Source organism: Vombatus ursinus, unplaced genomic scaffold, assembly GCF_900497805.2.
Source record: "Vombatus ursinus unplaced genomic scaffold, bare-nosed wombat genome assembly UNPS02014793.1, whole genome shotgun sequence".
NCBI lineage: Eukaryota > Metazoa > Chordata > Mammalia > Diprotodontia > Vombatidae > Vombatus > Vombatus ursinus.
In genome coordinates this window covers 9092652-9119053 of record NW_020954571.1, presented here as the reverse complement: position 1 = coordinate 9119053, position 26402 = coordinate 9092652, and the positions used below count along the sequence as shown (strand labels likewise).

At 44.7% G+C, this 26402-nt stretch overlaps 1 protein-coding gene across 1 annotated transcript in view; it reads left to right on the top strand.

Moving 5' to 3' along the window:
* HMCN2 (hemicentin 2) overlaps positions 1-26402 on the top strand; it is a 177385-nt gene that overhangs the window by 140773 nt on the left and 10210 nt on the right. The window contains exons 79-94 of the mRNA XM_027869654.1: positions 657-764; positions 1079-1213; positions 1541-1675; positions 3577-3767; positions 6943-7156; positions 7410-7544; positions 8356-8546; positions 10342-10423; positions 11292-11561; positions 13334-13483; positions 19669-19806; positions 19970-20091; positions 21158-21395; positions 23019-23081; positions 23786-23908; positions 26012-26146. Of these exons, the coding sequence (XP_027725455.1) occupies positions 657-764; positions 1079-1213; positions 1541-1675; positions 3577-3767; positions 6943-7156; positions 7410-7544; positions 8356-8546; positions 10342-10423; positions 11292-11561; positions 13334-13483; positions 19669-19806; positions 19970-20091; positions 21158-21395; positions 23019-23081; positions 23786-23908; positions 26012-26146 (2430 nt within the window). The remainder of the gene's footprint in view (positions 1-656; positions 765-1078; positions 1214-1540; positions 1676-3576; positions 3768-6942; positions 7157-7409; positions 7545-8355; positions 8547-10341; positions 10424-11291; positions 11562-13333; positions 13484-19668; positions 19807-19969; positions 20092-21157; positions 21396-23018; positions 23082-23785; positions 23909-26011; positions 26147-26402) is intronic.

The window sequence follows — 26402 nt, the reverse complement described above, 5'->3', positions numbered from 1 at the left end:
TAAAGTTTGCAAAGCACTTTACAAATATTAACTTATTTGATCCTCACTGCAATCCTATAAAGTAGGTGCTGTTGTCACCCCCATTTTACAGATGAGGAAACTGAGGCAGAAAGAGGCTAAACGACTTGCCAAGTGTCCCACACTTAGTAAGTGTATGAGGCAGGATTTGAATTCAGGTCTTCTTGACTCCAAGTCCAGTATTACTACTCATTGTGCCACCTTGTTACCAAAACACTGTCTTCTGTGAGGAAAGTATAATCCCCATTCCACAGATGAAAAAACTGAGAAGCAGAGAGAAATTTAGTGACTTGCCCATAGTCACACAGCTAGAAAGTATCAGAACCAGAATTTGAACCCAGGTCTCCTCATAAATCTAACACATCCTTGCCTACGCCTGGGTCTCCTACCTCCCATCCCAATGCTTTTTTCGTGGAACTATACCACTTTGGCTTTTATAAAAGGATAGAAGGTTGCAAGTCTGTGGGACCCTTAGGAAGAAAGGCTTAGCTGGACCACAGAGCCCCTGCCAGGGAGAGGAGTGTGCACAGAGAATGGCCAGTGCAGCAGCAAAGGCGCCCCTTGACCCTCTCCCAGGCCTGTGGTACTTGTTCTCACACCTCACATCTTTCTCCATGCCTTGTTCCTGTTCCCGGCAGGTGCCCTAGAGATTGAGCAAGTTCTGCCTATCCACACAGGCCGCTACACCTGCACAGCTAGGAATGCTGCTGGGGTGGCCCACAAGCATGTCACCCTCACAGTGCAAGGTAAGTACTGTGAGACCTCCCTTCTCATCTCCCTGCAGTTGGGAAGGGATCCCAAGGCAGAGGAAAGTTTAGACTCCTGGACTCTTTGATAGGGAGGGCCGGCTAGGCTCATGGTTGAGAAACCTGTTGACTTAGCTCTTTGCATAGACCACCAGCCATGAATCCTCCTTCTTCTCCAAGGTCCTTAGAACTTTCATAAAAGAGGCCGGGGTTCCCTAGATCTTTAGAGGGCGTGTGTGTCCAGGACAGCATCTCAGGATATAGCTCCATGGGACATCTGCGCTCTTCCCTTTTTGACTGCCCTTCTGTTTCAGCCTCCCCAGTGATAAAACCGTTGCCTGGCGTGGTGCACGTGATGGCTCTAGCTGATGTGGCTCTGCCCTGTGAGGCCACTGGCATTCCCCGCCCAACCATCACCTGGCAGAAGGAAGGGCTCAGCATCCCTACAGGTGGGACATTTGTGTGGCAACCAAGATGGGAAAGGGAAGTGGGAGCAGCCTGATTCTAGGGGACGTCCTTCAACTTAATAATGGCCAATAAAATCGGTTACTTCCTTTTCACCACTCTGTTCTGCCTATATCTCCCCCTGGTCCTGACTCTTTCCTCCCTGCCCTGGATTCTACATCCCAACTGACCCACCCCTTGTCAGTTTCCAATGACTTCCTATAAGGGCCTTGTCACTATTCTAGATGGGAGATCACTTTTTCTTGGACTCTTTGAAATAAAAGCAGCTCTGATAGCTGCCAACGCCTAATTTCCACCATCGTCCCATCCAGGTACTGGTGCCCAGATTCTGTCCAATGGGCAGCTGCAGATATCCCAAGCTAGTGCAGAAGATGCAGGCAATTACTTGTGCATTGCCAAGAACCCCTCTGGCACAGCTCTGGGGAAAACTCGACTTGTGGTGCAAGGTAGGAACTATCAAGAATCCAGACTGGTTCTGGGATATTGAACTATTTCTATACCACCGCCACCACCAGCACCATCACCACCATTACCACCACCCAAATCTGCAGTCTGAAGGCATTTCTACTGGGAGGGGATGGGCAAGGAAAAGATAGTTGCTTAAAACTGGACCCAAAGAGAAAGGCACTCAAAGACCACTGATCCTGGACATGCTCACATCTATTTTTTTTTTTCAAAATAAATTTGTATGATTATCTTTCGCTTTTACATTATATACATTTCCCACTATATGCATCCCCCTACTACCTGCCAAAAGATCATCCTTTATAGCAAGAGTTCTTAACCTGGGTAGGGGAAAATATCTTTATTGCAATATCATTTGTTTTCCTTGCAATCCCATGCAGTTTATTTTAGGTATTTAAAAACATTATTCTGAGATGGGATCTATGGCTTTCACCAGACTATCCAATGAGTCCATGACATGAAAAGAGGTTAAGAACCCCTGCCTTATAACAAAGAAGAAAAAAAAAAGAAGAAAACTTCAGCAAAACTAACCAACATTTTGAATAAGTCAGATGTCATAAACAGTTTCACATCGTGGTCCCCCACTTCTGCAAAGAAACAGGGGAGGTGTTTCCTTGGATCTCTTCTTTGGGGCCAAGCTTGGTCATCATAATTTTGAGTATATTCTCCTTTATGAGGACTGTAGGAGTGAAGAAGATACTAGGAGGAGCTCTCTCTGGTGGTAGCCGATGTTTGTCTACTCACGATGAACTTTTAACTCCCTTATTCACGAGTTTCTCTAGGCAGGTCCCCCCATGCACACATCCAGTGTTGGCTGATGTGTGCTCAGAAACCAGGGAGCGTGATGTTTCAGCTATCCAGTGAATCCATCAGCTTGCCCATCCCTCCCTCCTCCCCTCCCCCCACATCTCCTGCTTCTCATTGGCTGCCTTTTTTTTTTTTTTAACCTTAGACCAGAATTGCAAGTTCCCTGGAGAATTGGGTAACCAAACTTGTTAAATCAGTAACTTTTAATTTTATACTTGCTGCTATCTCCTTGCCTGAGGGACACTATTGTACTCATTGTTCAGAGGCTTTTTCTAGAGGTTGCTGGGAATGTGGCAATAGAATAAATGGAGGTATTAACACAGACCAGGTACTTAAAACGTAATTAGGGAGGCAAATCTGCCCTTTGTTTGGGGGGATTATATGCCATTGGGAGTTAATCCAGGTCAGTGTTCCTGGATATTAAAGTGGATGGATGTGTGTCTGAGGGAAGCTTTTGTGATGTTTGTCTTGGCAAGAGAGCCAGGTTCAGAGTTGGAAACCTGGGTTTGGATCCTGGTGGTTCTGCCACCTGGCACATTGGTCACCTCTCCTCTCCGCACCACAGTGACCCCCTGAGTGAAATAAGGGAGTTGGAGATGATCTCCGTGGCCCTTTCCAGCTCTAAGACTCCACGGCCTCTTGCGATCTGTTATGTCTACAGACTCTGACCAGGGGAGGTTAGTAGTGTCATAGGATACAGACTTCACAAGGGCTGAAGATCTCATTTAATCCAACCTCTCATTTTACGGATGAGAAAATTGAGTCTCAGAGAAGTTAACTCACTTGCCCAGGGTCACACAGTGCTTAGCACAGTGGGTACTTAATAAATCTTTATTGACTATTGATACAGGTAATAAATAGCAGAGCCTGGATTGGAAGCCACATGCTTCTTCCTCCTAGTCCATGCTCCTTCTGCCATATCACCTTGGCTGCTTATGAACGAAGCTCAGCAGACTGATTTACAGGCCACGGGCAAGGGGTGTGCTAGAGTCATCAGGGTAGACTGGAAGAATATGAGGAAAGAAATTATGACTGAACCCCCACAATCTCTCTCTCCTCCTTTTGTCTTTGCCAGTCCCTCCTGTGATCAAGGGCGGACACTCTGACCTGTCAGCAGCTGAGGGTTCCCAGGTCCTTCTGCCCTGCATGGCTCAGGGCATCCCTGAGCCCCACATCACCTGGAAAAAAGATGGGTTTATTGTGTCCAGTATGGAGGGGAAATATGCCATCCAACCATCTGGGGAGCTGCTAGTGAAGAATTCAGAGGTGAGTGGGTCAGACCAGTGACTTTATGAGTCCCTAAAGAGAAGACTATGAAGGGGATCCCCTAGGTCCCAGCCAGGAATATTTGTGTCTGCTTTTTCCTATAGGAATGAATTGGGAGTAGCAGAGGCCTAACAGGCTCCTGGATTCTTCCTAGAGTTTGGCCTCTGCTCCTTTCCACTGGCATTCCCTCTTGTTTCTGACCATGATTTCTTTCATCCCCGGTCTATTGATGAAATGAAATGAAATCCAGTTTCCTTGTTACTTCTCCTCTCCTGTTTCTAAAGCCACATCCTTAAAGTGTCCCAAGTGTCTTTTGTACTGCTCATCACAAAGAGGAAAGAGACTGACCAAAAATGATAAACAGGCAAAAACCCCACCAAGTTAGTAGAAGCTTTAAAAGCTGACAGTCTAAGTCAGCGCTGACATTTGTTGCAATGTCATTAGAGATGGGAGACAGCAGGACAATGAGCAGATGACAGAATCAGGATCCAAATGGCTGTCAATGAGTTAGAACAACAATAGGCCAAATCTAATAAGATCAAATTTAATAGAGATAAATGCCAAGTCATAGACTTGGGCACAAAAAAATTGTGCAAATTCAGGGTAGGGGAGATGTAGTCAGACAATAATTCCTGTTCAAAAATAAAATAAAAGATCTGGTAGTTTAAATACATCACAAACTCAATTTGAGTCAATAGTCCATAGTGGCTGCCAAAAATTCTGATGCAGTCTCTGGCTTCTTAGTATCCAGAATGAGAGGAGACAGTGCTATCGTATTCTGTCCCAATCAAAATACCTCTAGAGTGTTTTATGTCCAGTTGTGGGTATTACCTTTCAGAAAGGATGTTAATGGACTGAAATGAAGGTGATTGTGATTTGGAAGGCAGCAAAAGTAATTTCAAGAGGGAGAGAGTGCTAACAACTGGGAGATAGCCAGCTTGAAAGATATGAAATATTAAAATATTAAGATGAATTAAGGCACCAGAGAAAAGGACTTAGGTGGGATATTATAGCTATCTTGGAATATTTGAAGGAAGGACTATAAAGTAGAAAAGGGTTTTGACATGTTCTTGGTTCTGGGAAGCAGGCTGTGGTAGGAGTAAAAGCAGTGAGTTGCAGAGGGGTAGATTTTAGTTTGATAAATGGGAAAATGTTCTAACAATTCAAGGTATCCGAAAGTGGAATGGGATGCCTAGGGAAATGAGGACTTCGCCACCACTCTTAATCTTCCAGTAGAGACTGGATGACCTTGATTGGGGATACTAGAGGAGGATTCTTGCCTAGATGAGAGTTGGGCTACCTGGCCTCTAATATCCCTTCAAACTCTGAAATTCTGTGATTGTGAGACCTAACTTCCAAGTCCTAACTCCACCACTTACTGATTGTGTGACTTTAGCCAAATATGAAGCTTAGTTTCTTCCTCTTTAAAAGAAGAATTTATTCCCCGGCGATTTACTCATAGCACATGCATTGGGGCTTATTTGCAAGAACCAGGGGGGTGGTCATAGTTTTAAAGGACCAGGACTCATGGGACCCCATTACACTTAGTTCTCTTTTCTTTTCCTGTTTTTATACAGACTTAGTTTTCAGCATATTAGATGGGTTTCAGGCCAACAGCCTCTCCAGGTCATAGGAAACCAAGAGCAAACATGCCAAGAGTTTCCTTCTTCCCTGATAAAGTATAAACCACTTGAGATTAGGGCTAGGCTAGAAGGGGCAAAGGCAGTGCCTAGGCTGCCAGTTATTAGCACCCTCTTCTTCTTGAAATTACTTTGAACTCTTCCATGGCCTGAGACCAATTCATATTTTTCTTGGAGGCTTTGGATGGAGGAGCTTTGACTTTGTTGTCTTCTGAGCATATGTTTTGATCTTCCTTGTCAGCATAGTAACTTTCCATAGTAAGAATTTTTTTCTGTTTGCTCCTTTTCCCAGTCTATTTCTTGACTTTTAACTTTTTGCTAAAGTGGAGCTCTGCCTCTAGGGTGGAGGGCGCACTATCCCAAGCTTCAGGGGTTTTGTGCAGCTGTTTTCAGAGATACTTCTAGGGACCTGTAAGTTTTCAGTTTTTCCAAGGTGGCATGATCTAAGGAGAGGTGTTTACTACTCTCCTGGCCTGTGCTCTGGTCTGTGAGCAATCACAAGCATTCTTTTCTGCCGTGGAGCTGTGATGAGGGTCCCTGCTCCACTGCAGTTGCAGACTGTGGTGTCCTACCACTCCTCCTCACCCTAGGACTGCCACCCAGGACTGTGACTTGGATCTGAGCATGGGCAAAGCAGCAGAGTCCTGTGCCAGTACTAGCAAAGAGATCCCTGTCATCTCCTTCTGACCAGTTGTTTAACCCCCTTACTGGCTATGGCTGAGAGCTCCAGAGGCAGCTGCAGCAGCTGCTGCTGCTGCTGCTGATTCAGTTGCTTCCCAAGGCCCCCTGCTGGTTTACTGGCCTAGTCAGTGCTGGCATGGCCTGCACCGGACTGTGTTCCACTCTTACCCTGGTGCAACAAGACCTTTTCTGCTGACCTTATAAGTTGTCTTGGGCTGGAAAATTATTTTACCCCCTTCTTTTGTGGGTTCTACTGCTCCAGAATTTGTTTTGGGGCATTATTTAAAGTTGTTCCAGGGGGTTTTGGGGAGAGTTCAGGTGAGTTCCTGTCTTTTTTTTTTTTTGCCATCTTGACTCTGCCCTCACTTGAAATCACTTTGGGCCTATTTTGTATTAATTAGGTCTATCAGTCTGTTAACAAACACACATGGCTTATAATGTGCTAGGAATACAAAGACAAAAAAAATGAGAAAGAAACAATCCCTACCCTCAAGGAGCTTACATTCTGTTGGGGGCAGACAACACCTATATCTTGGTTCAGATACAAATAAGTGCAAGGTAATTAGGGAGGGAGGCCACTAGCAGTTGGTAGATAGTACAGTTGCTTCCCAGTAGAATGTAAACTCCTTGAGGGCAAGGACCAGTTCTTTTTTGTCTCTGTAGTACAGTGCCTGGCACATAGTAGGTACTTAATAAATGTTTGTTGAACTGAATTGAATTCTGAAGCCCTTTAAAGTACAATTATTCATCTTGAGTCTATGATCATCACCCTAGGTCATTCCCTGCTTGGGGGGTGGGAGCTGGGGAATGCCCGCCATTCCAGAAATGACTGATGTTTTCCTCTTCTCCTGTAGCAGCGGGATGCAGGGACATACACCTGTACTGCAGAGAATGCTGCGGGCAGTACCAGTCGCCGAGTGCATCTTTCTATCCTGTCCCTACCCACCTTCACCACACTGCCTGGAGATCTGAGCCTCAACCAAGGGGAGAAACTGTGGCTGCGCTGCACTGCCCGTGGAAGCCCCGCTCCCCACATCAGCTGGATGGTCAACAACAAGCTGGTCACAGGTCTGGGCCTACCTGGGTGGGGGGGGAGGTGGGCTCAGGGGAACTAGGTAGGGAGGAGCAATGAATGTCAGACAAGGGGGCCAGTCCTGAGGGACAGCTCGCTAAGGCAGAGAAGATAGAGAATAAAGAAGCGGGCAATGGGAAAAATAGCTAAGTAACATGACTGAGCGCTGCGGGCTTAACGAGGTGAGGACACTGAAAAGGAAATGGACGGGTGGTTCCTGGCTTCGTCTTGCCATCTCTCCCTCCACAGAGGGCGTGTTGGAACAGGATGGGGGCAGCACGCTTCAGCGGGCAGCTGTCACCAGGGAAGACAGCGGCACCTATGCCTGCTGGGCAGAAAACATCGTGGGCAAAGTCCAGGCCATCAGTTTTGTCTACGTGAAAGGTAGTACCCAATGATCTGGCCTTGCCTTCGTACCATCTATAAGACCAATTGGCTGATGGGCTTCTGGTGGAAGATAGAGAGGCCCAAGTAGCCTTAAGATAAGTCAGTACAGCTTCCTGAGATGTCTTTACTGTGTCCCAGGCTGCCCTTGTCCCCATAGCTCCATAAGAAGTGTGATACCACATATATTGACATTTTGGATTTTGCAGAGGCACTAAAATGTGACTTAGTCACAGCAAATGAGTTAGGACGTATTTGCAAGGGGCGAAGTGGTGATGATGATTTTAAAGGACCAGGACTAATGGGATCCCATCAGAATTCCCTTTCAATATATTAGATGGTTCTTGGGCCAGCAGCCTCCCCAGGTCTCAGGAAACCATGAGGAAATGTGTCAAGTGTTTCTGTCTTCCTCAACAAAATGTAAAAAGCTTGAGAATAAGGTTTCTTCCATTTCCGGTCCTTGTATACACAGCACTTAGCACAGTGCCTGGCACATAGTAGGTACTTAATACACGTTTGTTGACTGACTGATTAATGGAGTTGCTTTGAGATCCTTCAGAGATAAGGGCTGGTGAAGCCTAGAACATTATTGCATGTACATCTCCCACTGAAAACCTTTTGGTAGTGTGGAGTAGGGGGTAGGGAGCTTTGGGGGAGGAGTATTCCAACTATGGAATATTATCTGTTGCTCCCATCCCTGCTGATGGGTTTCAGCTTGATGAAGGAAGAGGGGGACCCTGAGCCAGACATGATACCTCTTTCCTAGCCAAGTTCCCTTCAATCCCCTCCTCTGATCATCATCCCTCTACAGAGGCACCAGCCCTACAAGGTGAGGCCTCCTCCCACCTGGTAGAACTTTTGGGTGACAGTGCCCAATTGGATTGTGCTGCACGGGGTGACCCAGCACCTGTCATCCGCTGGATCAAAGATGGCCTACCAGTGCTCAGCAACTACCATAGGCACCAGCTGCACAATGGTTCCTTAGTCATCCACAGGACGGTGGTAAGGCCCAGCCACTGGGCTCAGGTTAGGGGAGGGTAGACCCAGGGACATCCTGAAGCTCTCCTATTAAGTCTGGGAGGTGGAGGAGATGGTCTGGGATAGTATCCCAGATGTGTTCCTATGTTACAAAAGAGGTCTTCTGATATAATATTGGCATAAAGACATATGGAAAAAAAACCCTGGGAGCCCTCTCAAAAGTCTCTCTACTACGTTGTAGTATAAAGGAAAAAGGGACTAGATTTGGAGTCAGAGGCCTTGGGTTCAAATTTAGCTCTGCCATTTTGTACATATGGGGTTCGAAATGTAAATGTAAATTATCTAAATATAAAAAGTCATGATAAAAAATTGTTAAATTAGAAGAGAATGAAAGTTTAGATAATTACAGATAGGGAAAGAATTTATATCTCGACATGGGATAGAAGAAAATTATAAAAGACAAAATAAAAAATCTTGCTCAGCATAAACAAATCACTTTACCCTCTCTTGGTTTCAGTTTCCTTATCTGTAAAATAAAGAAGTTGGATTAGATAATCTCTGAAGTCCTTCCCAGTTCTAAATTCTGTGATTCAGGAGTCTGTCTCCTACTGAGGGCACTAAAGGTTGTTTTGGAGAAAGCTGTGATTCTGCTTTATTGCCTCACCCTCAATGCTTGCAGGTGATAGCTCTAGACACCTTTAGTTTTATCACACTTTGATCTTATCATTCAGAGATTTTTTTTCCTTTGGATCATATGACTTAAAACTGGAAGGAATATTATACATCCTCAAGTCCAACTTCTCTCCTCCATTTTCACATATAAGGAAACTGAGGCCCAGCAAGTTTAAATGATTTGCCTAAATTCATATAGGTAGTAACAGAGCTGGGATCTGAACCCAAGTCTTTTGACTTAGAAGCTCAGCACTCTTTATATAAATCCATATCTCCTCATATTTTAAGTCTGTGTCCTTTCTTAAGGGAATGAGAACTTAGATCCCTGCTGGGTAGATTGGGAGTTTTCCAGTGTTTAGAACAATGGTTGGCAAATACTAGGTGCTTAATAAATGCTTATTGACTTAGTTGATTTGTCTTAAGTGGATCCCTTTTGAACTCCCAATAGGGCCTCCTCCCCTAGCTCCAATATCTGAGAGTTGGGGATATGGATCAGGACTGGACCTGTTATTTATTTATTTATTCATTCATTCATTCATCTATCTATCTATCTATCTATCTATCTATTCATCGTTTTTGATTGGGCAATGGGGTTAAGTGACTTGCCCAGGGTCACACAGCTAGTAAGTGTTACATGTTTGAGGCCTGATTTGAACTCAGGTTCTCCTGAATCCAGGGCCGGTGCTCTATCCACTGTGCCACCTCGCTGCCCCTGGACCTGTAATTTAAATGATATAAGGTATTCCCAGGTTAGGAAAACTCCCTATCCCAAAGCAGTGCAGATTGGTACCTTCTCTGCTACTTAAGGTCTTCAAGAGTTGCCTAGGGGCCTGAGAGGTTGTCCCTTGCCCAGGGTCACACAACCAGTATAGGTCAGAAGTGGGGCTGGAACCCAGGTCTCCCTGACTCCAAGGCCAGCTCTTTACGCATGACATGCCTTGGATGTCCCCTTATTTGGGGTGTGAGTCTCTGTTTAACCTATCTAAGCCCCTGATGATTTTATAGACTTAGGCCATAACCCCTCCATTCAGATCGTTGTGTCTGGGACAGACTGGTCTTGAGACTCCTGTTCCTCTGTACTAAGTGCTTCTCTCTCTCTCCCTCCCTCTCTCTCTCTCTCTCTCTCTCTCTCTCTCTCTCTTCTCAGATGGAAGATGCTGGGCGTTACCATTGCCTGGCAGAGAATGAAGTGGGTGTGGTAGAGAAAGTGGTAACCCTCATCCTGCGGAGTGAGTCTGGTCCTGTCTTGCCTTTCTGACCCCTGGTCTGCCTCCCCCCACCAGCAGGCTGACATGAGTGAGGCAGTGCTGGGTTTATGGGGAAGAGGTTGGCCGGATACATTTGGTGCATACCCAGTGATAAGCTGAGAACCCAAGGTGGAGAGAGGTCTTGAACATACATGGCAGGACTTATTGATGTTGCTTAGTTGAAGTTGTTCAAGATTTCCTGGAGGCCCAGGGAAGTAGGGAGTAAATGTTTGAGGTTTGGGAACATTTATTAGTGAAATATCTAGGACTGGGAACAAGAGGTTTATAGGATCATAGATTTAGAGCTAGAACTGTCCTCTGAGACCAATGGGTCCAAACTCCTCAGTTTTACAGATGAGAAAGTGGAGAAATTAAGTGACTTGCCCACAGTCACACAGCTAGTAAGTGTCTGAGACAGGATTCAAACCCAGGTCTGAGATAATGGAATGTTAGAACTGAAAGGACTCTTAGCAGTTCTCTGTTCCAATTCATTCCCATTTTACAGATAAGGAAACCCAGGAGAGGAGAAGTGACTTGCTTTAGTTCAAACAGCCAGTTTCCTTGATAGCCACTTCATATCAGGCCCCAGGTTGAGGGCCTATTTGATTGTTTTCCCTAAATGGAATCAAGAGTTGAGGTCATGGTGAAAAGTAGAGGTCCCAGCCCACCCCACCCCCCACCATACACACAACAATACACTTTGTACTTATATGTGAATGTGCTATTATCTGACATAGAAGGGAAGCTCCTTGAGGGCAGGGACTGCTTCATTTTTGTTTTTGCATCCCTGGTGCCTGGCATAATCTTTTGGCACATAGTAGGTGCTTAATGAATGTTTGCTGATCCTCAGGTGCCCCCATATTTGTAGTGGAGCCCCAGGATGTGGTGGTGAGAGCTGGTGGGACTGTAGTTTTGCTGTGCCAGGCGGCAGGAGAGCCGGCCCCCACGCTGGAGTGGACCCAAGCCGGACGTCCCATCCAGGTCAGCCAACGGCTCCAGACCCTACCCAACGGCAGCCTGCAACTCAAGGGCGTGGAGATGGAGGATATGGGGGAATATGAGTGTGTTGCTCATAACCTCCTGGGCACTGCCACTGCCCAGGCATTTGTGGCTGTGAAAGGTACCAGATTCCCCTAGAGCTCTCTGGGGGGAGGGGGGCAGGATCTCAGCTCTCCCATGTCTTGCTTCACTAAAGGAGCTTTTTTCTCCCTAAATACACTTGTGCATTTTTTGTTCCCCTCCCAGACTTAGTCAAGAATTCTTATAAATTTCCTGCCAAGGCAACAAGTTCAATAGTTAGAACTTATAATACTAAATCATAGGATCATTGATTTAGGGATGGAAGGAATGTTAGATGTCATTGAGTTTGCAGCCCCATCATTTAACAGATGAGGAAACTGAGATTCAGAAGTTTAGTGATTTGCTCAGGCTCACACACCTAGTTAGTATCAGAGTTGAGATCCGAACCCAGGTCTTCCTAACTCCACACCCAGCTCTCCACATTGACCATAGCACTCATGTAGTCTAGCCTCTGATTTCACAGCTGGCTGGTGTTATCCTTTTTGGGTGACACTTTCCCTCTTCCCTCCCCTCCAAACAGCCCTGCCCTTTGTCTATGCCACTGTGGCCTGAAGGCCACATGTGGCCCTCTAGGTCCTCAAGTGGGCCCCTTTGGCTGAATCCAAACTTCACAGAACAAATCCGCTTAATAAAAGGATTTGTTCTGTAAAACTTGGACTCGGTCAAAAGCCTGCACCCAAAGGACCTAGAAGACCATATGTGGCTTTGAGGCTGCCCATTCCCCACCCCTGATCTATACCATCTTCTTTGGCCCTTTTCCCTAACAGGGAGTGGTCTGCTCATGTTCTCTGACATGACTTTGGTTGTGGAGTGGCTAAATGTTTACTTAGCACTTACCTCCGTTGGTACTAAAACCCAAGATACTTGGTTGCTTAATATGTATTAATAAGTAATGAGTAGAAATAAACTTGGTGCCTCATCAGCACTGTCCAGCCCCCTCCTGAAGGGTCACCCTGGCATGTGCTAGTTCCTTAGTTCCTGTTTCCTTCTAATGAAGATCATTGAACATGCATTTCCCTTAACTATCTTCTTTCCTTGCCCTTGCCCTTTCCCTTTCCAGTAGAGTGTGTCATCAAGGGACTTTCCAGGATGGGAATAAATCTCATTAAAGTTCAACTTTAGCCTCTCTAAGATGCCATCACTTTCAGCCTTTTGATTTGAAATTGTGGGGAGAGGGTGGTGGTTTAATATTCTGTGTTTTGTTTTATTTTGTTTTGTTTTGAATGCATCATAGGCAATTGGTTGCTAATTTCCCCCTAGATCCGGTAAGTGGAGAGGCAGGATAGCTTCTGCATCTTGTCCCCTGGCATGCCATATGCCTGGTTTTAGACAGCTGGCCCACTTGCCAGAGGAAGTACTCCCTTGTGCCCACAATGTACATTTGATTAACTAGGAGGAACGAAGCCTGTGCTTCCAGACAGTCTGGCAGGTGGTCTGACAATTCAATCAGACCAAGCGCCAGGCATGTCCATGGCCTGCTGATAGCGCTTCTCTAGCTTGTTGCTCGACAGGGATAGAGAGTAGAGGAAGCTTGGCCATGTGGGCATTGGGCTTCTTGGTTTATAGAGTACCTCTCATGTCTACAAAGCAATGGCATTTTATTTGCTTCTTCCAAGGCATTGCAGTTTCCACAGAGCATTAGAACTGGAAGGAGCTGTATCTTACAGACAAAGGCTCAGGAGGGGGAGTCCCTTGCCCAAGGCCATCACCCAGCTGGCTGGGGGCAAAATCAGGACTTAGTTCTCCAGATTCCCCTTACCTGGACTTTGTTCCACTCCACCACACTGTGTCCTATCTTCCCTTTGTTCCTAGGAGAGCCATGGGGGAGCCGGGGCAGCATGGTTGGTGTAATCAATGGCCAGGAATTTGGTGTGGCCTCTCTCAATACCAGTGTCCTGCAGGAAGCCAACAATGGAGCCACCACAGTCCAGAGCAGCATCACCAACATCCCCCCAGGCATGGGTAAGTTGGGTCTTTCCATGACATCAAACACAAACCTGATACAAGACTACCCATAACCCCACCTCCAACAGCTGGTACAGTCCACCAAGAAAGATGCTCTGCAGTGTCTTAGGACCCCTGCTTTAATCTAAAGTAATCACCCTAATTCCAGTAAAGTCAAATTTCAGGTCTAAGTTACAGAGGGAAAAATGGGAGTTAGAGTCAGAAGCCCTGCATTTGAAAATCCCTGACTCTGCTGTTCATTAGCTGTGTTACCTTGGGCAAGTCATGTTACTCTGAGCCTTGGGTTCCTCTTCTATAAATGGAAATAATAATAATAGACATATAGATGTGTGTGTGTATATATATATATGTATGTTCATAATATGTGTCTAAAATATAAATATGGGTGTGCATGTGAGATATATATCTATCTCACATATGCACACGCACACACACACACACACACACACACACACACACACACACTGCTTTATTTCATTTGGTCCTGAGGTAAGTGATAATGATATCCCCATTTTATAGATGAGGAATCTGAGGCTGAGAGGTGAAGTAAATTGCCAGTGGTCAGTCAGTCAGTCAGTCAACATTTCTTAAGTGCCTACTGTGTGCCAGACACTGTGCTGAGCACTGAAGAAACAAAGAAAGGTAAAAAACAGTCCCTGGGGCAGCTGTGTGATGCAGTGGGTAGAGCACCGGCCCTGGAGTCAGGAGGACCTGAGTTCAAATCTGTCCTCAGACACATAACACTCACTAGCTGTGTGACCCTGGGCAAGTCACTTAACCCCATTGCCTAGCCAAAAACAAAACAAAACAAAACAGTCCCTGCCCTCAAGAAGCTTATAGTTTTATAGCTTATTGTACAAATATGTACAAACAAGCTACATATAGGATAAAGAAATGGAGATAATCTCAGAGGGAAGGCACTAGAATTAAGGGGGATTGGGAAAGGCTTCCTATAGAAGGTAGAATCTTGGCTGGGACTTGAAGGAGGCCAGGGAAGGAGGGAGGCAGAGAAGAGGAGGGAGAGCATTCCAGGCCTGAGGGACGGCCATAGAGAATGTCCAGAGCTGAGGAACAAAAGGAAGTCAGTTTCACTGGATCACGGAGCATGTGGTGGGGTGTAGGGTGTAAGAAGACTGGAAAGTTGGTGGGGGGCAAGTCATGGGAGGCTTTGAATGTCAGACAGAGGATTCTCTATTGGATCCTGGAGGTGATAAGGAGCTGGTGGCATTTGTTGGGTAGGGGATGGCATGGTCAGACATGTACTTTAGGAAGATCCCTTTGACAGCTGAGTGCGGAGAGACTTGCAGCAGGAACACTAAGCAGAAGGTTATTGCAAATAGTGATCACACAACTAGTAAGTGTCAGAGGCAGATTTTAAACTGAGGCCTTCCTGATTGCAAGTCTCTCCACTTTGCCACTACTTATCTCATAGGCTCGTCAGGAAAGCACTTTATGAACCTTAAATGACTAACTAAGTCAGTTGTCTGATGGCGAGGTGTCACACTAATAAATGACTTAGTCTTTAGAAAAACAAAACCAAATTAGACTGAGGATCAGACCAGGATTCTCAGTATATGAAATCATTTGTGCTATCCCTAGGCAGTGAGGCATCTTCCAAACTATTCGTCCCCAATTTGTTCCTCTCATTTGAGGTGGAAATTTGTAGATCAGCACCAGAATTTGTAATCCCTGCCTGGGGATTACCAAGCACTTAAAAAGGAACAGCGGCAGTGAGAATGACAGTGTTTCTGGGCAGAGACTCCACGGGGAAAAATGAAGAATAAAGTTGTATGAACTATTTGATCAGTTAAGTTCAGTTGTTTTTCAGTTGTATTCAATTTTTTGTGATTCCACGTGGGGTTTTCTTGGCAAAGATACTGGAGTGGTTTGCCTTTTCCTTCTCCAGCTCATTTTACAGATGAGGAAACTGAGACAAACAGGGTTAAGTGACTTGCCCAGGGTCACACAGCTAGTCATTGTTTGAGGCTGGATTTGAACTCAGGTTCTCCTGGCTCCATAGCCAATGTACTATTCACTGTGCCACCTGGCTGCCCCCAGACTAGTCAATAAAGCCCTCTAAAGATAGCTAAGCTCTGTAGAAGAGCCCAGACTGGTTTATAACAGATGGAGTAGATGGACATTCAACTCACTCAAAGACACAGAAGGGCATCACCAATTCAATGACACTTTTGAACCATGTTTTCTGGGGATTTTGGGGGGATTTGGGGGGTTAGGGGAGAGTTTCTGATGAAAAGGAAAAGGAAACATTTATTAAGTGATTACTACATACCAGATGCTGTGCCAACCCTAGAGAAACCTTGACAGATCCTTTTCTAATGGTATCTCAGTGGCTTGGCCTTCTCAGGTGCCTTCTTGGTGGCTCTAGCGGGGCTGTCGGATGCTAAGTCAGCACTAAAAGGAGGCGGTACAGCCCCTACTGGGAGCTGACTCAACTCCTGCTGGGGCAGCTTCTTTAAAACCAGTTTATTCAGGGTTGCCTTGTGTTAATGGTTGGAGGATCATTATACTTTGGCCCCAAGGTCATTTGGATCTCCACTCGGCTTGTGGATGACCTGCTAAACTTCTCCATCTCAACTGGTTAGCCCATCAGGAGGGCCAGGTGAGGAATGCTGAACTGCTGACTCAGCAAAGTCCTTGAATAGTTTCCTTGGAGAACAAATAAGGTCACTAGGAGGCATGGGACCATTCCCACGTATCTCTCCTGAATTTCTATTTGACTTGTAAGCCCATTGATGAGAAGGGGCAATTCTTTGAGGTCCATAACTTAGAGATCTTGTTCTTCCCTTGTTTCACTTAAGTCTAGAGGAGGGGGCTGAGTTGGGAGGAGAAAGTCAAATGTGAGAATGATCACAATTCCGTATTTCCCCCCAGTAGACTATAAGTTTCTCGAGGTCAAGGACTATTTTTCATTTTGTCTTCGATTCCCCATACCTACAACAGTCCTTTGCTTTTAGTAGGGACTTAATAAATGTTTGCTACTTAGAATTGAAGTGAATTGGCCCAGTAGCCACTGGTTCCAGCAGCCATTCTCTAGAACAGATACTGACACCAGGACTTGGAGGATGAGAGGGTTCAGGCAATCCTGTCTTTGTATCTCCAACACAGTGCCTGGCACATAGTAGGTGCCTAATAAAAGCTTATTGAATCGAATTAAATTTCACATTGCAAATCAATAAAGTGGCCGATTCTGGCTTATAAATCTGAGCCTTCTTGGATCAGGTAAATGCAGTTAATTCACCAGACCTGATCAACCCTGGGAAAATAGAGTTTTAAGACCTAGATGAGATAGGGAGCAGAAATGCAGGCTCAGCTCAGAACAAGGTTATTAAACTAACCAGCATTCACTGAGTAGTTTCTATGTGTTTTGCAATGTGGTGTAGTTGAAAGAACTTTGGACTTCAAGCCTGGGACCTGGATTCAAGTCTCAGCTCTGACCTTTACTAGTTTTGTGACCTTGGAGAAATCATTTAACCTTTCTAAGTCTCAGTTTCCTCATCTGTAAAATGGAAGTATGATACTTGTAATGCTTAATACTCTGGGTTGTTATGAGTAAAAGCCCTTTGTTCACCTCAAAGCACTATATAAACATGAGTCATTATTAGGCACGAAGAATGTGAGGCAATATCCCTGCCCTTAAGATTCTGTAATATCTATCATCTCCATACTCTGTTCACCACTGACGCTGCCACTGCCTTAGATCAGGCCCTCGTTACTTCTCGCTTGGACAATTTTAATAGTTTCCTAACTGGTTTCCCCACATGCAGTCTCTCCTCATTTAGCCATATTCACACTTTGTCAGATTTAATCTTCCTAAAGCACACCTCTGATCATGTGATTCCCCTCTTCAAAAACCCCCTGTCTGCACAACAAAGCCCATGACCTTCAAAGCTCTCCACAAGCTGGCCCTAATCTACCTGTCCAGCTTCATCTCAGAATAGCTCCCTTCATGTCAAACTGGGCTACTTGCCATACCCTGGACATTCCCTCTGATGTCCTGCCCCTGTGTCTTCATTCGAGCTATTTCCTATTCTTGAAACGCCCTTCCTCCACTCTTATATCTTCCCAGCAATTAATCAATTAAACAAGCATTTATTAAACACACAAGCATTTATTAAACACACAAGCATTTATTAAACACATGCCTGTCAGGTAGCTAGGTAATACAGTGGATAGAATGCTGGGCCTGGAGTCAGGAATCATCTTCCCGAGTTCAAATCTTTCCTCAGACACTTACTAGGTGTGGGACCCTGGGCAAGTCACTTAACCCTGTTTACCTCAGTTTCGTTGTCTTTAAAATAAGTTGGAAAAGGAAATGACAAACCACTCCTGTATCTTTGCCAAGAAAACCTCAAATGGGGTCACAAAGAGTCAGATATGCCTGAACAACAACACATACCTGTAGTTGGTTTGAGGTACTGGGAATACAAAAACAAAAGTAAAATGGTTTCTGCCATCAGGGAGCTTGCATTCTGTCAGGCAAGATAACACATATGCATACAAGCATATACTAAATGCATACACAGTCATGCTGAGGGGGGCAGCTCTAGCTACTTCATGTAGAAAGCAGTTAACTGAGCTGAGTTTTGAAGAAAATTAGGGATTCTAAGAGTAGAGGTGAAAAGGGGGTATAATCTAGGCAAGGAGCACAGCCAGTGCAAAGACCCAGAGATGGGAAGCAGAGCGTATGCATTAAGAACAATAATAAAACTAGTTTGACTGCGTGTATAGAGTTTGTGAAAAGGGAGTGAAGTAAATGAGATAATATGTTGCATATATAAAGCACTTTGCAAACTTTAGAGTGCTACGTAATGCTAGCTAGTAGGAGGAAGAATAACAGTAGCAGCAACAACAGCAGTGATAATAGTTAGGTTGAAAAGGTAAGTTGAGGCCAAGTTGGGAAGGGCTTTAAATGCCCAATGGAGGAGTTTATATCTGATCCGAGGGGAGATAGGGAACCACTGGAATGTATTAAAAAGGAGAGCGATGCGCTCATCCCCGCGCTTAAGGAAAATCACTTTGGCTGCAGTGTGAGAATGGGCTGGAAAAGAGGGGAGGCCGGCGTCAGGCAGACCAACTGAGAGACTATTGCAATAGTCCAAGTGAGAGTCAATGAGGACCTGAACTAGGGTGGTGGCTGTCTGATTGGAGAGAAAGGGGAAGAGGCAATTACCTGTTGAAATCCTACCTACTTTTAGCTGTCACGTCTTTCATAAAGCCTTCCCTGATTGCTTCTCCTCCTACCCTGCAAGGTGGTTGTGATTTCCTTTTTCAGAAAAGCACTTTGTGCCTTTCTTGTCACTCTGCTTTGGTGTGGGTGTGTGTGAGACAGAGAAAGACAGAGAGATGAGAGATGAGAGAGAGAGAGAGAGTCCCTTCTCAACTCCTGGAGGACTAGTACTGTATCTTACTCATAGAATAAGGATCATAGAATTAGAACCAGAGGAGGAGGAAACCTATGTCAACTATTCCAACTTCCTCATTTTACAGATGAGGAAACCAAAGCCCAGAGAGTGAGGTCACACAGGTAGTGAGTGGCAGAGAGAAGATTCGTGGCCAGGTATTCTGACCCCAAATCTAGTGCTCTTCCCACTTCCCCACACTGCCTCTCTAAAAAGTTGCATCCTCTCTGGGGCACACACTCAGGACCTTTGGATTATGAGACTGACATGTGATGGGCTGCCCTAAGAAGGCATTGTTCATTTTAGCCTCCTTTCCAATACCTGGCACAAAGCTTAACAATATAGTCAGGGTTCAGTAAATGCTTGTTGAATGAATGAATGAATGAATCTAATTTGGGAAATAAAACATATATTTGCTGTTGTTTAATTGGTTCTGTCATGTTCAACTCTTCAAGACTCCATTTGGGGTTTTCTTGGCAAGGATGCTGGAGGGGTTTGTTATTTCCTTCTCCATCTCATTTTATAGATGAGGAAACTGAGGCGAACTGGGTTAATTTTGCCCAGGGTCACACGGCTAGTGAGTGTCTGAGGCAGGAAAAGGAATCTTCCTGACCTCAGGCTTGGCACTCTATCCACTGTGCCATCTTGCTGCCCTAAGACATGTACTCCCAAGAAGATAATACTATGTGGTGGTGATAGGTTGTACCTTGTCTTCTGCAGCAGGACCCTAACCCAGTTGATCTCTTCCTTTTCTCTCCCCAGGACCGTTGATGAGAATTCTTGTGGTTGCCATTGCCCCCATCTATTGGGTCCTGGCAGGGCAGAGTGGGGAGGCCCTGAATGGCTATTCTCTGACCAGGGGTAATTTCAGGCAGGAGTCCCAGGTGGAGTTTGCTACAGGTCAGTAGAGGCTGCCTGGTTTGATGGTGGCAAAGAGGGAGGGCAGCACCCAAAGTTGAGTTGGTTTGGGGGCCATTAGGTGTATGGTCACGGCCTCCCTTTGTCCAACCTCTCTCTCTCTCTCTCCTTGATGACTCATGTTGTGGGTGGTTGGACATTGCAGGGGAACTGCTCTACCTGACCCAGGTGGCCCGAGGTTTGGACAGAGATGGCCTGCTCCTCCTTGATATGGTTGTCAATGGCTTTATCCCTGAGGTGTTGCCCACAACCCAACTGCAAGTGCAGGTGAGGAATGTCAACTCTTGTTCCCTCCCCTGAGATCCAGAAACCCTTGGGAGAATGGAACTGGTAGGAAAGAAGGGTTATTCCCTACAGCCTTTATATTTCTCATTCAGAAAATACTTATTAAGTGCCTACTATATGCAAAGCACTTAATAGCATCATCAGATATTTGTGGTACCTTAAGGAAACTGAATGTGATATTCTCTGGGTTCCCAGTAGTGTTCATGCTAAGGTTATGGTTCATGTGACCAAGGGTGTCACCTGAGAATTTAGATTTTCCCAAAGCTCATTCAATATGAAACAATGGGTCCATTGGGGCAGTTTAGGATTATGGAAAGATAGTTGGACTTAAGAGTCAGAAACTCTGAGTTCAAGTCCAGCCCTAAGGGTTTATATGCCTCTATACAGTTTCCCTTTCTTTCCCTGGTGTCTCGCTCATCTCTTTGCCTCGTTAGTACTTCCAAGATGGGAAGGAGCCATCAGAAGCCCCTGTTATATCTATAAAGAGGAGCTTTAAAAAACCTGCATGTTTGAAGCCTGTTTTTTCACTTTATTTTTCTTGTTTTGTTTTTTGCAATATGGCTAATGTGAAAATATGTTTTGCATGACTTCATGTGCATAACGAGTATCATACTTCTTGCCTTCTCAGTGGGGGGGGAGGTGTGGAGGGAAGAAGAGAATTTGGAACTGAAAATAGTTGTTGTTTTTTTTTTTAAAGAAAAAACTCCACAGAATATTGTTTTCAGGAAAGTACCCTTTAAACCATGAAGTGCGGTATCAAAGTGAGTTGTAAATTAGGGCTGGCAAAGACCTCAGAAATGATTTAACCTAATTTCTTTAGTTTAAAGATGGGGAAACTACTATCCCTCGAGGTTCACTGATTTGCCCAAAGTCCCTCAGCCCCAGTGAGTTAGTGGAAGACATGAAACTAGAATCCAAGTCTAGAACAGTCTCCCTGTTCTTCTAATTCCTAGAGTAGGAGGCCCATTTAAGGTCCTGGAAGGCCTGGGCCCAATCCTGACTCTCCTCCCTTCTCCTCCTCTCTCCTTCCCCTGCTTTCTTGCTCTAGGATTTCCATGAACGCTATGTGCAGATAGGGCCTGGTCAGCTGTATGTGGGCTCCACACAGACCTTCTTGAAGGATGGAACCCCTACTCACTTCCACTGCAACCACACAATCCAGTATGACTCTGCCCTGGGTCCACAGCCCCAGCTGGTCCAGCACCTTCATGCCACAGAGGTCAGTTCAGCCTTTGACCCTGGGGCAGAGGCTCTCCAATTCCAGCTTACCACAGCTCTGCAAGCAGGTGAGAAAGTACAGGGATACACCCCTTCCCCACCTTCTCCTATACTACTGTCTTTTCTTGGTCTGATTTTCTAAATGCTTCCAAAATCACCCACTGGATAAAGTACTAGGGCATACACAGAACATGATCCTGACTCTCAAGGAACTCATAGTCTAGTTGGGGAAACAAAGCTCAGCCTGTGAACTAATTATATAGAATGATATGAGATTGCATGTCATTAGGGGTTAGACTATGTGATATGGACTATAAATGCTGCATGAATTCAGGGAAAAAGGAAATAATTGTGAACTAGAGTGGTCAATGAAGGAAGACATGGAATCTGAGCTGGGCATTAAAGGAGGGGCAAGATTTGGATAAATAAAGGGAAGGGGGAGGGTAGGGAAGAGGAGGTGGGGAAAATACATAAGCAAATATACAGAGATGGGAGACCATGCAGGTGTGTAAGGGGACAATGAGGAGACTAGTCAGAGTGGAACAGGGGGTTACGAGTAGGGAGCAGTGGGAAAAATGTTGGAGATTTAGGTTTGGTAAAGAAATGAGGAGCTGGAATTTGAGCTGAATTTTGAAAGACAGATTAGAGTTGAATGGGGGAGAAGTATTGGTTCTATAGGAAAAAGACCCAGGTTCAGATCCCACACCTCTTGTTTAGCTCTTGTCACTTAACCTCCCTGGGCCTCAGTTTCCTCATCTGTAAAACAAAAAGTGGACTAAGGTAGCTCTGAGTTCCCTTCCAGCTCTAGAGGTATAATTCTGTAATCTATGAATAACTGAGTGCAGAATGAGATATATATTTTTAGACACAGCCAATGTGGGAATTGGTTTTGCTTAAGTATTTTCACAAGGGTTTTGTTTTTTCCTTTTCTTTTTTCAATTAGAAGGGAAGGTCAAGGCAGTATCAATGAGATTGTTAAAAAAAAAATAAGAAAACAAAGGAAAAGAGGGTCATGAGGCATTTTTTAAAATGCAAAGAATAGAAGAGGAGGAAGACCAGAAAGAAGCACAGATGAGCACAACAGTTTTGAAAGTTACATGTTAAATTTGTTATATACTTAAAAGGAAAAGCAAGCTATACATAGTAGAGATTTGCAGTTTTATGTAAAATCTTCTTTTCCCATTCTATTTCATACATAGAAATGTGCATTTTATTTGGTGTTTATTAATCTCAGAACACAAAAAGTAGAGTTTTCAAATAATAATTGAGGTAAAGAGCATAAGGCATTTCAGTTGGGCAACATACATAAACAAATGTATGGAGAGAACAAGGTGTGAAGGTGTGTTGAGGTGACAGTGAGGAGGCCAGTTAGGATAGAGCCAGAAGTTATTAGCAAGGGATCAGTGGGACAGAAGGTGTGAGATTTGGATTGGGCCCAGACTGTAATGCCAGCTGAGGAATGTGGTCTTTATCCTAGATGTTTTTTGAGTAAGAAGGTGGTGATCAAAATCATATTAGGGAAAGATGACTGGCAGTGTGGAGTGGGTAGGTTAGAGGAAGAGGAGGAAGCAGGAAAGAGGCCATTCTAACACTCCAGATTGGTGCTTGGACTTGGGGGTGGTGGTGGTGATGGTGGGACTTGAATGAGAGGTTGGATGCTGAAAAGGGAAGGATCTCCATTTGCCTTGCAGAGGAGAATGAAGCTGGTTGCCCTGAGGGCTTTGTGCTGGATTCCCTACAGGCCTTTTGTACTGGTAAGTTTCTTTCTCCCCATTCATCCTTCTTCCTCACTTTAAGTAGGGACTTCTAACTAAGTAGAGTTAGGCAGGGCCCCTCAATTCTCCTGGGGCTTGGAGGTAGTGCCTGGGACATGCCTATGCAGCTATACTTGAGCCAGATGTATCAAGGTGAACAGATAGGATAAGGTCTGAGCTAAAAGAAGGAGAAACATGTCTGATAGAGGAGGGAGCCTGGACTTTAGGATATCCGATTGTCTCATGCACCTGATCCATCATGGTCTAATGGAAAGAGCATTGGATTTGGAATATGAACTGTAGCCATGCTGCTTATTAGCTATGTGATCTTGGCATGGTACAGTTAAAAGAATTAGCTCTGGAATCAGAGGCCCTGAGTCAAAGTACCCTCTTTGATAGTTACTGCCCTTTTGATTTCAAACAAGTCCCTTCACTGCTCCAAGGCTCGGTTTCCTCATCTGTAAAAATGAGTGAGATTCATGGACTACATGATCTCTGAGGTCCTTTCTAGGCTGATCTATTAACTTTAAGTCACATTTCCTTCTCTGGACCTCAGTTTTCCATTTGTACAATGAAAAGCTTGGACAAGATGATCTCCAAAGACTCTTCTAACTCTAAAACTTTGTGATTCTATGCTGCCTTTTCAGCACTCTGAGACCCCCAGGCAGCAGGGGTCATCTCATATTAACATTCCTCCTTCCCAGATAAAGATGAATGTTCCAGTACCAAGAGTCCCTGTTCCCACACCTGCCATAATTTCCTGGGCCGTTTTTCTTGCTCCTGTCCTGATGGGTATGCGTTGGCCTGGGACAACAGGAACTGCAGAGGTGAGGGGCCTTACTAAGGGCATGTTTGGTACATATCCCAGGTGATCCAGTTCACTGCCCTAATATTGCTATGGTTATGTGGCCTAAGGACCTATGCATGGGGCAGATGCCCAGGAATGTGATCTCTAGTGCAGGGTTCTGGGTTATCAGATAGAATTTCTTTGGGTCATTTGCTCTCACCTGTAGGCCTTTACTACTTTCTCTGCCAATCACTTTATTCCTTTTGGCATCTGTTATTATCCAAATATGACATCATTACTATCTTTCCTAATGGAAGACTCTACCACCCCCATTGCCTTTGGAAGCAAAGGGAGGTTCCAAAGGAACCCAGGAATAGTAATAAAAGAGAATCCTCTCCAGTGACGAGTGACATAAGAGGATCTGGGGAAGAACCAGAGCCTGGCACTGATTAGGAAATTGAGAATGACAGGTGTGGCAGTAAAAAATTAGGCCTCATCATTCTGCTAAAGCTGAGAAAGGATAATGATTAAAACCTATAAAATCATGAAAACCTAATAAAGGAAGTGAATCAGGGCTTCAGTTCCTTCTTTGGGGGATGTCGCCCACCCACCATGAGTTAGATAACACAAAAGAATATGAAGTCTTTCTTTAGAGTCCAACCCATAGCAGTCTTCAGATTTATAGATTTCTTTGAGCCCCAAATCATACCAGAGGATCCATCTATACATTTAGACACTAATATCAAAGATTTCTGGATGAATGAGGGCACTAGCTTAACCTCAAGGGGATCAGAGCTGACCCTAATTGTGAAAAGTTTTATTGACTTCCAGAGACATCTGATGAAGTAAGGAGTGTACTCAATCATAGTAGCATTGGTTGGTAGGGGATAAAAACCCTAAGATGTGGACCATGGCACTGTCCATGGTCCTGACACTCCTAACTCGAATTCCTTCTCTTACCTGTCAGTCAACAGTCAGTCGATTAACAAACATTTATTAAGCACCTACTCCTTTGCTAGGTACTAGGGATATAAAAACAATGAATGAAATCCTTAATAGAAAGAAGCTTGCCTTGTAATGGAAAGACAATAAGTATCAATGTGTGTGTGTGTATATATATGTGTGTGTAATATATGCATATATAAGTAAATATATGTGTGTATATAAATGCATACATAAGTATATATGTGTATGTATATATATGTGCATGTATGTGTGTATAGATATATACATTGTGTGGAGAGATATATGTATATATATACATACATATGTGTGTGAATGTGTGTGTGTATGTATATGTATATATATATATGTGTATATATATATGAATAAATGAGGCAGATGGTTCAGTGGATAGAGCACTGTACCTGGAATCAGGAAGACCTGAGTTCCAATCTGGCCTCAGAAGCTTACTAGCTGTATGACCCTTGGCAAGTCACTTAATCTTTGTTTGCCTTAATCCACTGGACGAAGAAATGGCAAACCACAGCAGTATCTTTGCCAAGAAAACCCCACGGAAAGCATTGCAAGCTATGTACCCTTGGGTCATGAAGAATCAGATATGACTGAATGACTGAACAACAATAAATTTGTAACGGACAACACTTGTGGTTGGGGGACCAGGAAAGACTCTCTGCTTCTGTTTCCCACTTCCTGTCTTGAACTTTAGGGACTTGCTCTGATTGTCTGCTGTCTATTCCTCATCTGCTACCATGAACCTTGCACTCCCCCAGCTTGCATGACTATCAATCCACCCTGTCATGGAGTTCTGGATCCATGAGCAGATCCAGAGCAGAGTGAAAATGGAGGTGTTTGCTCAATCCCAGAAAGTAGGATTTAGGAAGCTCTTCTTAGAGCTTGAAGAAGGTAGTTTTAGTAAAAGAATGTCTTAACATTAATGGAGAATAAATTTGGGGAGCTTACTACCTCAAAAGGTAGCACAGACGGAAGATAGAAATAGGTTCAAGAAGGGTTAGATGCACTTTCTAGATGATAGATCCATGCTGGGCCACTAAGGAAAGGGGGAGATGCCAGGAGACTATCTCTGATGTCAGGAAAGATTGACTATGATAAAACAGATTGGTTTCCTTTTCCCTTCTAACCTCTTTTCTTCCCTCTGCCTTCACTTTTGGCAAACCTGCAGATGTAGATGAATGTGCATGGGATACCTCTGTGTGTCACGATGGGCAGCGCTGTGTGAACCTCCTCGGTTCCTACCAGTGCCTCCCCCACTGCAAGGTGGGCTTCCAGGCAACAGCTGATGGAACAGGCTGTGAAGGTGATGGGCTCCTGATGGGAAATTGGGATAAGATCGTCCCCACTCCCCCTTTGCAACCCAATTTCAAACCAAGACACCAATTCTTAGGGGATCTTAAAACATAATTTTTACCTTGGGCATCCACAGAAACACATTTTTTACAGTCTTCCAGGGTTGTCCAATGGAAAGAGCTCTAGATTTAATCGGGAGACCTGGATTCTAGTCCCATATTCATCACTAACTTGCTTTATAACCTTAAGCAAATCATTTCCCATTG